General features: G+C 37.5%; 1 protein-coding gene across 6 annotated transcripts in view; it reads right to left on the bottom strand.

Moving 5' to 3' along the window:
- GATA3 (GATA binding protein 3) overlaps positions 1–17,837 on the bottom strand; it is a 49,251-nt gene that overhangs the window by 24,832 nt on the left and 6,582 nt on the right. For 4 of the 6 annotated variants that reach the window (XM_082253094.1, XM_082253089.1, XM_082253093.1 and 1 more), the window contains 2 exons: positions 11,213–11,593; positions 8,359–8,847 (listed from right to left, as the gene is read on the bottom strand). In XM_082253094.1, coding sequence (XP_082109220.1) covers positions 8,359–8,847; positions 11,213–11,459 — 736 coding nt within the window. In that variant the 5' untranslated portion in view covers positions 11,460–11,593. Of the gene's footprint in view, positions 1–8,358; positions 8,848–11,212; positions 11,986–17,691; positions 17,711–17,837 lie in introns of those variants that run through there. The other 2 variants (XM_082253092.1, XM_082253090.1) reach the window with 2 other exon arrangements.

Genomic DNA, 17,837 nt, shown 5'->3' with positions numbered 1-17,837 from the left:
TATAAAAGCAGTGCATATTTTTAGGTCTAACGTAATCCATTGCTTAATATCTATTACATAAAGAACAAACAATCGTAGAAGAAATGTAATTGGGTGCAGACAGTAATGTTGTGTTGTTGATTAGACTAGGCCTAAAGAGGAGCTTCTCGCTAAAGACTGGGACAGAGTATAGTTATACTACTCTTGCATAAGGAAGACTACCTGTAAAACATTTGTTTAAATTGAGGTTTCGGGCAATTAGAATGTGATATTTAATATTGGAAAAGCCCGTCATCTACTGGGTCTAGGTCCGAGTTCTTTTGCCACGACCTGGCTGCTGTAGGTCAGCTTAATTGAAATGCCCCTTGACACGCACACATCTATCATCTGCTAATAAATGTTTTCCAAGTCACCCCTAATGATTTTAACATCTTGAGTGACTTGTTTGGGTCTTGGTAAAATATGATTTAATATTACTTAAATCTTTAAACTGTAATAAATGTGCTTTACTAAGTAAATTAACCCCTTGACCTTGTCAGTAGTTCCCCCTGGGGTACTCATACCACTCATTCAGAGCCTTTGTCATAGGGCACCTAGTAACATATTAAATTGCAAAGTATTATCAAAATAGCAAACCATGCAAAACAGGAAACATGAGGTTTTGGATAGTACTAGTTTCAAGGTTTTTTTTTTAAGAAACCAGTTTGAAATTGAAATACAAAATTTTGTTTACATTACTAATAACAAAACTACCTTTTGCCAGCAAGAAGACACCTAAAACCCTATGCTTGCTTTGCATATCTGTTGGATTTTTTTTTTCTTTTAAACTAAACGCCATGGTGGTTGTAGAAAAAAAAATACATTAAATAGAATCCATGCAATCTGATAATCTTTTTGGAAGAACAGTGCGTGACGGAACTTAATTCCTGTACTACATATATTTATACATGGTGGAGATTCCTAAAACAAGTGCACATGATTATAAATGAAGAATCGCGTGACTATGTGAGCCTGGGACAAATCAAAAAGGAACTGTAGAACAGTAAAGCGAATTGAGATCAAACTTCCCACACCTGGATAGAGTAATTCTAAATGCACTGTCATGTTTTTTTATTAAACTTTTCAGTATGGCGTGACTTTATTAATTAGCCAAATGGCACTACAGCATAGACTAATGTGGCCCAGTTTCTCACAACCCTGCTAATCTGTGTTCACACCAAACATGTAGTCAACCTTATCATATTGTATGCTTGTCATTAGTTTTTAATTCTTACTTAACCTGTTGGTTTGCCTGCATTTTAAATATATATATATATATATATATATATATATATATATATATATATATATATAATATATATTATTTTATTATTATTTTTTGGTGTTAATAACTTTGGGCTTTATTCTGTTAATATTTTGGAGCTTTATTCTTTTAGTTACTAGATTTTATGTCGTTTAGTGGGTACATTTCCATCGCCTTTACTACGTGATTTGATTAGTTTATATCTGATCATTCAAAAGTGAAAGCACAGTATTGCTGACTGAGCCTTCTTGTGGTAACTACTAGTGACATTTGCATATTAAACAGGAAAACCTTTCACATTCTGCGTGTTTCAGCGAGTAATAACAATAATAACGTTAAAACACTGAAAACAATGTGCTAAATAGAGGCATATGCTTTATAATTGACAACAGATCACATTGCGATACCCCCCCCCCACCCCCCACCCCCTCCAAAAAAAAAAAAGAACTGTCATTTAAAAAGCAGTGACATCCTGGGTTCAAGCATGTAAACAACTATTACTGCAAATATTTTCTGCCACTAAATTATTAATAGGTTTTATTTTGTTGGCATTCCTGAGCTCTTAAATTCTTTTTAGTGCAGAGATCTCTAAATAATGGTAGACTGCCCTGATCATTGATGGAGATTTTGCTAATCAACCTGTTCTAGGAGTCATCATACCACCTATCCTAGGTGCATAGAGGGAACAATACAATTACACTTGAAATATAAAAGTAATTTACACAATAGGTAGCTGAGGCTGAAATGTATTTTACTAAATTTAAGAAGTAATATTGCGGCCAATCAGAGAATAACCTGTACTCAAAAGGTTATTGCTTGCTTCCATTTTTAAGGTATGCTAATACTCTTACAATGAGAATTTGCTAAGAGGAGTAAGATTTACACACCCGCAAATGTATCTTTAAAACACACTGGGATGGTCATTAATTGCTCCCATAGCCTGCCTTGATAATTGAAGCAAACACATATATCTTTAGTAAGTAACAATGTTTGTATATACAGTAGAAGGGTGACTTACTAAGAGAATTTTATAGCACCCTGTATATAGATATTGATTTCAGCCAACTTAGGGAGATTATAAAGAATAAATCTCTAAATTTGATCAGAAAATTATAACAAATCTAGGTTTGTTGAGCCGGTACATAATCATTCCTTGGTAAATGACTCCCTATATTAAAGTTTACATACAATTGCATATGCATTTACAAATTCATCTTACTAAATTTGACTGTTTATGTTCAAGATTAGTAGTTATTAAAAAAACAAACTGTTGGACTAGAGAAAATGAATCTCAGGTGTGTTGATTTGCTAATAATATGGGGAAACTACATCTATGCAAACTCCATTGTGCTGTTTGCGTAACTCTATCTCCCATCATGCTTTGCTACTATATCCTAACTGTACTACAGTAACTAGACATACTGAAGCACATTTATCAAAGTGAGAATTAGCCAGTCTGACTGCATTCCAGCCAGACTTCCTCTTCTCCTGTTTTTTTGCCTATTTAGTGAGTATAGAGAGTCATATAAAGCAACAAACTGAATGGTTATTACAAAGAAGATTTTTTCTTTATTTTAATGAAAGCACCCTGTGGTTAAAAAAAAAAAAAAAAAAACACTTTGTAAAATATTCAGTTCAGCATCCAAAGTGCCAATGCATATTTTGTCTATTACCAACCTTTTTAATATATACACATAGGAATATTTTACTGTACTGTGTTTATATAACTTACTGTTGAAAGGTTCCTTGGCCAAAATGTGTACTATTTATGGGATCAGCTATCCATTTAATGGTATCATATAGAACCTTTGTAACTTTTTATAAATACATTTGCTAAATGGGTCATTTTTCTTTATAGGAATGTCCATGTCCTTTAGACAATGAATATTTATTTCAGCCTCTAAAGTGCCAATGCACTGGCTGTCAATAAACAATCTTAATTATGTACACTCATATGTTATATTTTTTTAAGTAATATTTACTGTATTGTGTTTACATAAGATATGATATGAAAGACTCCTTGGCCAAAAATGTGTACTGTTTACAGGATCAGCTAGATATTAAATGGTATCATGCATAACTTTTGTGATTTATTATAAAGTAATATGCTATAGGGGTCGTAAAAGTGGCATTTCTGTCTGTTAGATGCCACTTTTATTATTCAATTCAGTATCCAAAGTGCCAATGCATACGCTGTTGAAAAACAATTCTTATAATGTATAAACAAATATATTTTTTTTAGGGTCATTTTATTATTACTGTGTTTTTATATGCTACAATCGAAAGGCAAATTGGCCAAAAAAGTTTACTATTTATGGGATCAGCTAGATGTTAAATGGTATCATATATAACATATAAAGTAATATGCTAAATGGGTCATTAAAGGAGTAACCCTTTACTTTAGATACTATAAAATTATGTATATAAAGTGCCAATGCACATACTATCGATAAACAATCCTTATAATGTATATACATATAATATTTTTTTAGGATCATTTTACTAACACATATAATATTTTTTAAGGATCATTTTACTATACTGTGTTTGATAAGCTACAAGGAGTGTATTATTTATGGGATCAACTAGCCATTAAATTGTATCATATATCATTTTTGTAACTTATTTAAATATAAAAACCCCCTACTAAATTTTTTTTTTTTTTTTTGGAGGAGGAGAATCCCTGTGCAAAATCATCAAGATTTAGAAACGTGTTTTTGTATAATAATAATTGATACAAGTTCACTGAACAGCAACCACTTCCTTGAATTCTACTAAATGTATCCTTTAAGGATATATTTTAATGCAAATGTTACTACATTGCCTTAGTACCTGGTAAAGGTTAGAATAAAAATGTAGCTTTTAAAAAAGAAAAGAATGCATTGTTTATATAGAACCAGCAACATTCCATAGCTCTGTAAATACAAACAGTTGGACAGGTGAGTGACACATAACCTCACTGCTTTCATGCTCAGCTGAACACCTAGTAACTTTTTTAGCATCAAACATTTGCAGGGTGCTGTAACATATACTGCTGTGGTTTATTTAAACACCCCCCCCCCCCCCACCACCACCACCACCCCTTAACCTACTCTTCACAGTACTCTAACCACCATTTTCCAGGTGGGTTTGAAGAGGCTGATTTCAAAGGTTTTGCCTCCTAACAGTAGTAAATATAAGAGGTCCTGTTTACTTTAATGGCTTAAGTATATCTTCCATTGTTTGCCATTGAAAATAGGTGCATTCTTCCTAAGCAATGTGTGACAAAATATTGATATTTGTCACTGTAGTGGGAGCACTTGGCCTTTGAAGAGCATTCATTCTATTGAAGGGACTAAGTGTTTGTATGGAGCACAACTGATCATGTAAGCTGTGCTTTACAAAACCCTACAAAGGATAAATAGAGAAGGTGAAATAATAAATCATTCTAAGTAAATAACGCGCTTTCACAAATACTTCTGCATTCATGCCTATAGGATTCTACAAAGCAGCGACTCTTTATTTTTCAGCATTAAAAGTGACTGACTTGTGACAGCTATTAGGAAATCAGCTGTCATTTATAACTTGTCCAAATGCTTTCTTGTCTCTCTTGTGCCTTTTTTTTTTTTTTTTTTTAGGGTTACTTTTTTTTTTTTTTTTTGCACAAGTAGTAAAGAATTTAGTTGAAGAAAAGAGTGGGAAGGACTTAAATAATCTCATGTCAATCAGGTATGTATCCTCATGTATTTGCAGATCAGAGGTGTGCAAGACTCAGGCCTCATCCTACTGCTGACAGTTCAGTGCTAAGATGTGGGAGGCCTTTTTAGAAAAATACACTGAGCCCATGGTAAGCCTGTTTCCTGTACTCTAGCAGCACACTCACCACCTTACAACTGCTTTTCCAGAGAAGATAGTCTTTGTCACTTTACAAATGTCACCCACACACAGTAACAAGGCACCTAGATCATATACAAACAGCATACCAACCATCCACAGCACCCCCAGCTTTGATTTTAGTTTTTGTGCTTTTATATTACCATTGACCTGGGTAATCCAGGAATAAAAAATAATAAAATAAATAAAGAGTTTTTGAAACTTTTTTTTTTTTTTTTTTTTTTTTAGGGTTGGGGTTTAGTTATGGATGACTAGTGCTGAGATGTTTACCTGAGTTTGGGGTTTTGTACAGCACATCTCATGTGGGTGAGAGAAACAAGCCTGACCTAGTTCTCCATGCAGCAGCTCGCTGATGGGCTGGTGAAGGCATTGAAGCTTCGCTATAACCAGGCTGCCGAGCCTCAGTGACAGTTCACTGCTCTAACGGCTGAACATCACCCAGCTTCATACACAATCACACAAATCACTCCGTTCTCTCACAATCATTATCGATTATATAAAAATAAAAAATAAAAAAAAACATATATCGCTTCTGGCTGTTTGCATTTAAATAAGACAGCTGGGTACTTATCATTTTCTAATAAATCATGGAGCTTTATAAAAAAAAAAATGTCAGTTGGCAGCAGCCTTCCTATAGGAATAAATATGAATCAGCTGTTGTGTAAGGAATGATCTGCTGGTATGCTGGAACCTGTAGTCCTACAGATCCCAGTCACTTATATGTGATCATGATGGGGGCAGAATGCATAAGCTGGCAGGCTGTATATGTGGCATGTCTTTCCACACTGGCACAGTCCTATGGGTATATGTGCAATGGCAGCTGACAGCCCTGTCCCCGGCCCTGTGTGCAGCGCAGGCAGATCCTCTCTATTCTGGTCAGCCTGACCACATCCGGACTCTATTAAACTTCTTGGCGCTGGATAAACAATGAAACTGTCGCGTGCAGCAGTCTGAAAATAATTGGATTAACTCAAACGTATCAACTAAATAGAGACAGTCCCGACTCAGACAAGCAAAGCAAATGTTACCCTGGAAAACCCCCCCTAAAAACACATCTCATCCCAGGCCAGGCCCTGACACTGGTACTTTTCTGGATTCCTGATCTCCTATTTCACACACTGAAGTATCCACACAGCTCTCTGCAAGGCTGTCCCCAGCTTGGATGCCATGTGCTGGGACAAACGTCTGTGCAAGTCTATTTTATATTTTATATCATATTATAATAATATAATAATGAGTACATTGATCCATAAGCTATATTAGTTTATGGGGCTGCCCCCCAGCTTCACACACTTAAAATGCCATGTATTCCTAAAGATCTGCTGGGACAAACGTCTGTGCAAGTCTATTTTATATCATATTATATTAATAAGTACATTGATTCATAAGCTATATTAATTTCTGGGGCTGCCCCAGCTTCACACCCCTCAAATGCCATGTATTCCTAAAGATCTGCTGGGACAAACGTCTGTGCAAGTCTGTTTTATATCATATTATATTAATTAGTACATTGATCCATAAGCTATATTAATTTCTGGGGCTGCCCCAGCTTCACACCCCTCAAATGCCATGTATTCCTAAAAATCTGCTGGGACAAACGCCTGTGCAAGTCTGTTTTATATCATATATTAATTAGTACATTGATCCATAAGCTATATTAATTTCTGGGGCTGCCCCCCAGCTTCACACCCCTCAAATGACATGCATTCCTAAAGATCTGCTGGGACAAACGTCTGTGCAAGTCTATTCTATATTTTATATCATATTATAATAATATAATAATGAGTACATTGATCCATAAGCTATATTAGTTTATGGGGCTGCCCCCCAGCTTCACACCCCTCAAATGCCATGTATTCCTAAAGATCTGCTGGGACAAATGTCTGTGCAAGTCTATTTTATATCATATTATATTAATTAGTACATTGATCCATAAGCTATATTAATTTCTGGGGCTGCCCCAGCTTCACAATCCTCAAATGCCATGTATTCCTAAAGATCTTCTGGGACAAACATCTGTGCAAGTCTATTTTATATCATATTATAATATTAAAATAATTAGTACATTGATCCATAAGCTATATTAGTTTATGGGGCTACCTCCAGATTCACACCCCTCAAATGGCATGTGTTCCTAAACATCTGCTGGGACAAACGTCTGTGCAAGTCTATTTTATATCATATTATAATAATTAATACATTGATCCATAAGCTATATTAATTTCTGGGGCTGCCACCATCTTCGCACCCCTCAAATGACGTGTATTCCTAAATATCTGCTGGGACAAACGTCTGTGCATGTCTATTTTATATATTATATATTATATTATAATAATTAGTACATTGATCTATTAGTCATATTATTTTCTGGGGCTGCCCTCAAGTTCACACCCCTCAAATTCCATGTGTTCCTAAAGATCTGCTGGGACAAACTTTGTGCAAGTTTATTTTATATCATATTATAATAATAAATACATTGATCCATAAGCTATATTAATTTCTGGGGCTGCCACCAGGTTCGCACTCCTCAAATGGCATGTGTTCCTAAAGATCTGCTGTAACAAACGTCTGAGCAAGTCTATATAATATATTGTATATCTATATTAACTAGCACCCTTATGATAAATTATTTTCTGGGGCTTCTCTACCTTCACACCCTTCTAATAAAACATATCTAAAGATCTGATGGGCTAAAGGTCTGTATATATATATATATATATATATATATATATATATATATATATATATATATGTGTGTGTGTGTGTGTGTATATATATATATATATATATATATATATATATATATATATATATATATATATATATCACATTGACCCATAGGATATATTACTTAAATGTTAATATAATTATTTATCACCTTGACCCATATAATATATGTTTCTGTGTTCCTTTACGACAAGAGTTCTGCATGTAGGGCCTGTAAGATCAATAATTAAAGATTGTCATTTTTTTATGAACCCCAAAAACCTTCATCCATCTAAACATAACCTAATCTTTTAAAATATTTTTTTTTTTCCCTTTCTGATTTTGGAAGCACCAGAAATGCACCACTGAATATGAGCATGCAGCAAAGGGTTTTACACAAGTAGACTACATTTCAAGGCTTGGAGGAACCCTTGACTCAGGGTGATAATTTTGGAAAGCACACATAGATATGGATTGGCTTTGCAGGAGACTCCTACCTGTACTCGATCGTGTTTTAGGCCTTGACTTGCATTGAAAGCTGGTCGGAGATCCCCCAATGATGTTTGGGGGGAAGAGGCCAGCGCCGTACTCATAGGACTGGTAGTTGGAGATGGTGTGGTGGACTGAAGAGGAGCCCCCTCCAAGGGATCTAGGGTGAGAGGACTCTAGTTTCATGGAGTCGGGGGACACATGGTACTTGATACACTCCTTGTCTTCCTGGCGGCTGGAGGCGCCTGAGCCAGTGGTGGATATGGAGGGGTCCGGAGAGACATCTTTAGGTGGAGTTGGAGGGAAGTTGAAGAGGGGACTGGAGTGTCCAGGGACCAGGGATGAAGAAGACGCTGGGGGGTACACAGCCAGGGGTCCAGGGCTGTGGGTCTTGGAGAATGAAGGCAGGTTCCATGGGGATGCTGCGTGGGTTCCACCTATGCCCTTATTGCTATGATCCAACCAGGGGTGCAGGATAGGGGTGCGGCACACTTGACCTAAAAAAAGACAGTCACATAGTGAGACTTCAAGTCACTGAAAACTTATATTTTTGTGCTATAAAATGAATCTGTGCATTGGATTTAATAAGTGATCAATAATAAGCAAGGGCAGGTGACATTTTCATGTGGTTATATCTCTAGATCCTGATACAATAATGGACCGAATCAAAGAAATTGTATATAAATAAAGTACTCTAATATTGTGCCTAATTAATGTACTCTGGTAATGAACAGAATTAATGATGGCTAAGGTTGGACACAATATTGACACATCCAACCACACAGATCCCCATATAGAGCAAACACTACAATACAACAAAATAATATTATCACAGAGTAATGTTATTTATATGAAATAATCCGGACACTGAACATGACTACGCTCCAATCATTCTGTAACCCAATAGTAGCTGGGACTCTACATGGCACATGGAAGAAGATTGCTATAAATCGGGAAACATTGCAGACACACTGGATCTATGGGAAGTGTATGCGGGAGATCTAGTGGTGAAATCAGCCATTATTGGTTATTGTAGTGTCAAAATATTCTACCTGGTATGAAAAGGCAGCAGAGGAAGAGGAGGTGGTTAGAGCTAGACACTCATACCAGGGCAGGAAACTGTTCAGAAATAGTGTGAAAATACTAGATCACACTTTGTTTTCAAAAAGCACTTCTAGAGTCTGCAATAGTCTCTGTACGGCTCAGCGATCCCCTTCAGCTGGGCTTAGGGGCACATCCAACATGAATTCCAATATCTGATAGAGCAACCATGCTGGCAAGTGCCAGCATTGTGATTGGCATTTCTACTATTTTAAACTATATATTATCTATAGTATGTATAAAGTAGTTTAAAGTATATAGAAAGCAGTAGAAAGTATATGCTATACAGTATAATGTATGTATAATGTATACACTATACAGTATATAGTATGTATAAAGCATATACTATACAGTGCATAATATGTATAAAGTAGCATATAGTATAAAGTATATAGTATGTATAAAGTATATACTAAACAGTATATAGTATGTATAAAGTAGTATATAGTATAGGTTGTATAGCATGCATTAGGCAATATAAAGCATATACTATACAGTATATAGTGTAAGGTATATAGTATGTATAAAGTAGTATATAGTGTAAGTCATATAGTATGTATAAAGTATATACTATGTATAAAGTAGTATATAGTGTAAGGTATATAGTATGTATAAAGTAGTATAAAGTATATACTATACAGTATATAGTATGTATAAAGTAGTATATAGTGTAAGGTATATAGTATGTATAAAGTAGTATAAAGTATATACTATACAGTATATGGTATGCATAAAGTAGTGTATATATAAGATACATAGTATGCATTAAACAGCATATAGTATATACTATACAGTATATAGTATGTATAAAGTAGTATATAGTGTAAGGTATTTAGTATGTATAAAGTAGTATAAAGTATATACTATACAGTATATAGTATGTATAAAATAGTGTATATATAAGATACATATTATGCATTAAACAGCATATAGTATATACTATACAGTATATAGCATGTATAACGTAGTATATCGTATAAGGTATATAGTATGCATTAGGCAGCATATAGTATGAAGTACATAGTATGCATAAAGTAGTATACATGGTATTTATAAAGTAGTATATAGGATAAAGTTTAAATATTTATTCACCATGCTCTGAAATTAATGCAGTAAAACACTATAGAAATAGGAATTTCGACCATTGTTTTATATATATATATATATATATATATATATATATATATATATATATATATATATATATATATATATATGTCCTCTCTTATTCAGTATATATATATATATATATATATATATATATATATATATATATATATATATACTGAATAAGAGAGGACAGATATTCTATAGTGTTTTACTGCATAGATTTTGGATCAATGTAAGTAAATAAATGAAACGTATCAGTGCATGATACAAAGGACAGGTTCAATCCACATAGCTAAATATAGACCAGATGAAGGCATGAAAAAAAGTGACAGTTATTTATAGGTGTGTCCATTCGGATATGAAAATTACAGTCGCTATAAATAAATAACGAACCTTAAAGCCGATCATACACTTTCCAATCTGGATGTACAATGTCCTTTATATCTACCATCACGTATGTACTGTAGAGGCCTCTGGGACCTATAGAAATGAATTGGGTTGTACAGGTTTGTCCTCATATGACATAGTTTTGGTAGATTTAAATAAGATTGTACAATCCGATTGCAGTGTGTATGGCTACACTTGGGCTTTGTGATTAAGCCTCCTGTTTAAGTTGACCAGCTGCTTAGGCGGTAAGTAGGTGAGACTCACTGTGGTGGGTGGCCGTGTGGTACCTCTGGACTGGTCTCATGGAGTTGCCATAGAAGGAGGGGACATGGTTGCCTTGGCCATCGATGTTGAAGAGTACATCCACCTCCTCGGACAGGGGGTACTGGGAATGATCCACATAGGAGTGGCTGAGTGCTGGATGATGAGAGTCATGGTGCTGTCCATTGAGTACTGCAGGGTGAAGGTGATTCCCGACCCAGCGAGGCTGCTCTGCTGCTGGGACATCCATTGCCGACAATCGCACTCTGATCGCTTCTCACTTTGTCCACACAGCCAGGAGAAAGTCCAATGGAAAATAAGAATAATAGAGCAAACAAAAATAGAAAAAATAAAAATAAAACCAGATCCACAGAAGTCTGCTACCTGCGATGGAAAGAAAACAGCAACTTAGCAATCACTCTTAGAAAAGTTGCAACAACAACAAAACAAAGTGGTGCCTTTGAATGAATGGGCCGGATCAGGTGTGCCGGAGAGCCGGGCTCCCTCCTTGTGATAAAAGAGCAAGGTGAGTGTCCCAGAAAAAGTTGGGCACCTCCACCCTGGAGGACCTCCTAGAGTCCCAGACTACAAAGCAGCAGGGGAAGGGCTATGTGATCCAAGGAAAGGACTTCAAACTGCTTGATCGGATCTCGTGTTTTCTCTCCCTCTCTCTCTCTCTCTCTCTCTTATTTTTTTTTTTTTTTTTTTACAGTGAAGGCATTCTTTCTGAAAGGAGCAGGATGGCGCCAGGCGGCTCAATGATCGCAGACAGCTGTGGCGAGACGCAACTTAAGGAGGTTCCACTGTCATCAGTGTGGAGGGCGGGGCCTGTCACTGAGGAGGAAGGGAATAGGACACTACGCAGCACCCGCCCCGCCCACTCAACCCCTCCGCCACGCCCCTCCAGTGTGCCTGTCAGCTCAGGGACTGCAGTGTGGCCCTTTAACTTCTCCTATAGGGGAGCGGTGTATGGGACAGGCCGATCGTACTGTCTGTGCATGACAGGGACCAGCCAATGAAAACTTACTGATACTCCGAATATATGATCACAGCCCGAACTTTACTAAAACACGATTGTTGGGGAACCATACCTGTGTATATACATTTATAGAACTCAGCCAGGTGACAGAAAGGCCATTGTGTGCCACCTGGGTGTCACTGACACCGACTCTCAATGGCCGGGACAACACCGCTACAAGTGAAGGAGAGGGGTCTGACGGGGGACAGAGGGTAGGGGACAGGGAGATTACTTCTGATTGGCTGCACAGTCTGAGCCCTCTGGTCCCCTGGGTTGAGTCACTGCATCCCCTAGCGGTACACAGAGGAAATACACTGAGACCGAGCAACCACGGCTACTGGGTGTCCCCACAGGACTGTCATGTGTCACCATCATACAGAGAGATCAAAGATAGATAGATAGACAGATAGATAGATAGATAGATAGATAGATAGATAGATAGATAGATAGATAGATAGATAGATAGATAGATAGATAGATAGATAGATAGATAGATAGATAGATAGATAGTCACATTTATAAAAATATAGATAAATAGATAGAGATAGATAGATAGATAGATAGATAGATAGATAGATAGATAGATAGTCACATTTATAAAAATATAGATAAATAGATATAGATAGATAGATAGATAGATAGATAGATAGATAGATAGATAGATAGATAGATAGATAGATAGATATGATATGATATGATAATAAATACAATAATAGATATATTGACAGAAAGATAGATTAATAGAGAAATAATAGGTATATTGGCAGATTAATAGATTAGAGATACACAAACAAGCAAATAAATAAAAGATATACTGAAAGATAGAAATACACACGTATAAAAAGATAGATAAATAGAATATAGATACACAAATCGATAGATAGATTGACCATAGATAGAGAATGGGTAGACAGAGGTAATTGATCGATAATATATATATATATATATAGAATAGTGCAGCACTGTTGCTGAACATTTGCACGTTGTCCGATCCGTGGTGCCGGTACAACCCTCGTTGGTAATCACCCCTGTTTATTCATATACCTGTATTTCAGAATTTTAGCTGTGTAATGAACCTGCCATTGGACACTGTGGGGATTTTATTTCAGATCGGTATTGTATGGATCATCATCCATAAACCTGCAGGGACAAATAATTGCAGGATTCCAATAACTGTGATCTGTACATCATTCAATTCTCTTCATCCAATCAGCTACAGGAGAATTACAACAAAGACACCCCCCCCCCCCCCAACTCTGGGGAGAACACGAGTATGGAAATTGTATTTGTATTTGATGATGGATTATTTTGGACTTATTATTTTGTGTATAATATCTATCTATCTATCTATCTATCTATCTATCTATCTATCTATCTATCTATCTATCTATCTATCTATCTATCTATCTATCTATCCACCCAAAATATTGTGTGTGGTGTGTGTGTATATATATGTGTGTGTATATATATATTTATTTTTATATATATATATATATATATATGTGTGTATATATATATTTATTTTATATATATATATATATATATATATATATATATATATATATATATATATATATATATATATATATATATATATATATATATATATAATTCAGCGATGCAGATTGCCATTGGTGTGTATACAATGCATCAGGCCGTGTCGGCCCCGTCAGGTACACTGGTATTATATAAAGCAGCAAACACAACACATCGCTCAGGGATCAGTGACGAAGAGCTTACACTCTATTATATTCTACAACAATATCTTCATACATGGATATTCCCACTTCATCTATGTATGATGGACTCCCACTAATAATGAAGTGAGCCCCAGAGAGCAGCAGCAATGAAGCAGATCGGGGCGATCCCAGTGTGATCCGCCTGCATTGTCCTGGGAACTTGCTCTTTTAAAGCTTTGCATTGCCCGGCGCTGGCCAGCCTGACCGACGCCAGGAATCGTGACGTCACAGTCCGAATAAACAGCCAGGAAATGAAGCATTACAGGAGTACGGGCCAGAGGATTGCAAGGACTGACACAGATCCAGGGCAGGGTGTAGAGCACTATAAGTCCCAGCATGACATGTCACAAAGACTTGCATCAATCACTGAAAGTTATACTCAATTAATGTATTCTCCTGCCCAATTAAGGGTACTCCGGCGGCTGTAGATCATTCATTGTCTTCCTGACATATCAGTGATCTGCAGATAGCATCAGGTGTGTTGTGGTGGCAAGCATCTGCAGATCAGTGACTATATATCATTTATAGTAGCTGTCCTGTGTCAGATGCTGTATGTATTTGTGACAGTACTAATTGACCTGTGAGTCATAGGAGCTTTGTGATTCACTAATAACTCTTGTCGCACAGATCCCTGAAAATCCCAAACTGTATTCAGCCTGTCAGTCTTCAGTGTGCCTCCAGGCCATCTATCTGATTGTTTACCTAAGGATTCCTGATGACGACGCTAATATTTCACTGTAGACGTTTACAATTAGAACACAATCATTTAAAAAAATAAATAAAAACAATACAATTCTGCTACAATGAATTGCATTATTTATCTTACTGATAACAATGTATCCTCTGATCCTAGGATGCTTCTCTTATAGAGCAGCAATGTAGCTTCTGATCTGCCTAGAAAAGAGCCAGGGAAAGAATGGCTGACTACAATGTGTCTTTCTTATGATGGTAGGAATGTATGGGCTGGTTAGAGGTTAGCCCTCCAGAGACTGTGCTGAATGCTGGTCAGTAACGTGGATTTAATATACATGAGTATATAATCAAGAGATCATGATGAATAGGAAGGGCGACTGAGGTGAGCCTGTGACAGCAGCCCAGATCTCAGATAAGATAGGAGCAGACACAGCACTGTACTGTACTTGTATGGGGAGATCCATCGATCCGATGGGCACAGTGACCACTATACCGAGCTCAGCAGCCCCTGACAGCACAGTGACCACTGAAAACACCCCAGCAGCTTATGACAGCACAGTGACCACTGAAAACACCCCAGCAGCTCCTGACAGCACAGTGACCACTGAAAACTCCCCAGCAGCTTATGACAGCACAGTGACCACTGAAAACACCCCAGCAGCCCCTGACAGCACAGTGACCACTGAAAACACCCCAGCAGCTTATGACAGCACAGTGACCACTGGAAACACTCCAGCAGCTTATGACAGCACAGTGACTACTGAAAACACCCCAGCAGCTCCTGACAGCACAGTGACCACTGAAAACACCCCAGCAGCTTATGACAGCACAGTGACCACTGAAAACACCCCAGCAGCTTATGACAGCACAGTGACCACTATACCGAGCTCAGCAGCCCCTGACAGCACAGTGACCACTGAAAACACCCCAGCAGCTTATGACAGCACAGTGACCACTGAAAACACTCCAGCAGCTTATGACAGCACAGTGACCACTATACCGAGCTCAGCAGCCCCTGACAGCACAGTGACCACTGAAAACAACCCAGCAGCTTATGACAGTACAGTGACCACTGAATACACCCCAGCAGCTCCCAAATGGCAGCACAGTGACCACTGAATAAACCCAGCAGCTCATGACAGCACAGTGACCACTGAAAACACTCCAGAAGTTCCCAAATGGCAGCACAGTGACCACTGAATACACCCCAGCAGCTCCCAAATGGCAGCACAGTGACCACTGAAAACACCCCAGCAGCTCATGACAGCACAGTGACCACTGAAAACACCCCAGCAGCTCATGACAGCACAGTGACCACTGAAAACACCCCAGCAGCTCATGACAGCACAGTGACCACTGAAAACACCCCAGCAGCTCATGACAGCACAGTGACCACTGAAAACACCCCAGCAGCTCATGACAGCACAGTGACCACTGAAAACACCCCAGCAGCCCCCAAATGGCAGCACAGTGACTAATGCACCCACTCAAGAAGCTCCCAAATGACAGCACAGTGACCAGAGACCCCACCCTAGAAGTTCCCAACTGCAAGCTCAATGACCAGTGAACCTACCCCAGAAGCTCCCAGTTGACAGCACAGTGACCACTCAACTGACCCCCTAGCAGCTCCCTAATTGACAGCTCATCACTAATAGCCCTCTTTGTTTGTCCAATTAACTAAAACAATGGTGGAGATAAAAGGCGCCTAATTGTTGGTTTGAAATGAAGGGACTTGCCACTGATATCCCAACTGATTGTGTTCTTTTTCAAGCTGAGACCTCCAGGAAATAAAAAGTGCAGAAAGCGCCTACAGAGGCCTTTGGGGTAACATGGCAGGACAGAGACATGGGTGAAGCAGAGCTGGAGGGGGTTATGTCTTACAGATCGTCCTGATATACCACCCAAGGAGCCAGCTCTGCCTCCAGCTCTGAATACTTCACTCACACGTCGCTTTGAATCAAAGGGACACAGTCCAAGGCTCATTCCAGAGCTCAGGTACAGATCTGACAATGGGAATATGGGACTGGCAGAGGATGGAGTGACCTCTGCTAGGAAAAGGTCACCTGGGACTGATGGCTACTGGCTAGTTGTGTGTGGAGGATTTACAATTCAGGCAATAAAATAGGTTTGCAGTTACTGCAGAATGGAATATATATATATATATATATATATATATATATATATATATATATATATATATATATATATATATATATACATATATATACACATATATATATATATATATATATATTTTTCTTTTTTTTTTATATAATTTACTAAAATCGTTCATAATCTTGACACACTAGGGTTGATTTACTAAACGGTTCACTTTGAAAGACAAGGGAAGTTGCACTTTGGAAGGTAAATTTCCCCATAGTTTAGTGAATGTGGTGACTCCTGCTGAATTCCATCATTCAGTCGCATGCAGGCTTTTTTTTTTTTTTTCCCTGTATGTAATTGGGTATTATTTGCAAAGTGGAAGGTCACCACTGTCACAAAAATAAGTCGTTTTCAAGGAAATTTGTACTTTAAAAGGTAACTTTCTCTTAGCTAAGTAAATTCACTTTACTAGGGTCGCCCAATCATGTACACAAAATAATTAAAGAAAAAAAAGAAAAACAGTATTTTAGCTTGCACATAGTCGGATGATGGAAGTAAGCACAGCTTCTCCATATTTACTAAGCTAAGACAAAATCCCCTTGCAAGGCGAACAGCCTATTTTCCTGTAATATATCAATCCCAATAAATTGTGCAAATATTCACATTTATAATTATTTTCCAAACCATTTGATAAGCAAATGCCTGTTTACCTATATAATCTGCACATGATCGATTAGGTGAAGTGAATATTGACATGTAAACATTCTAAACTCCTTTAGTAAATCAGCCATATAAGCACTTGAAATAGAATAAAGCAGGTATTTATGATTATAATATATTTTCATCAATCAATGGGGGGGGGGGGGGATTGCTGAAACCCACACGGTTATCTTGCTCTAGCCAGGAAATGAAAATGACATCACACTTACGTCATGTATTCTTAAGGAGCGATAACCCGATTGTCGCTGATAGCTCCCAAGCTCTTTAATATGGGAATAATGAAGAGCAGTAGTTGGATTCCATATCAGGGGTCAGCAGCGTCCAGGAAATGGGCAGAAAATGTTATTGGAAACAA

The sequence above is a fragment of the Pelophylax lessonae genome (genome assembly GCF_965119305.1).
Source record: "Pelophylax lessonae genome assembly, chromosome: 4".
In the NCBI taxonomy this organism is placed as follows: Eukaryota; Metazoa; Chordata; class Amphibia; order Anura; family Ranidae; genus Pelophylax; species Pelophylax lessonae.
The sequence above is the reverse complement of the archived record's forward strand: the minus strand, read 5'-3'. Positions and strand labels throughout refer to the sequence as shown.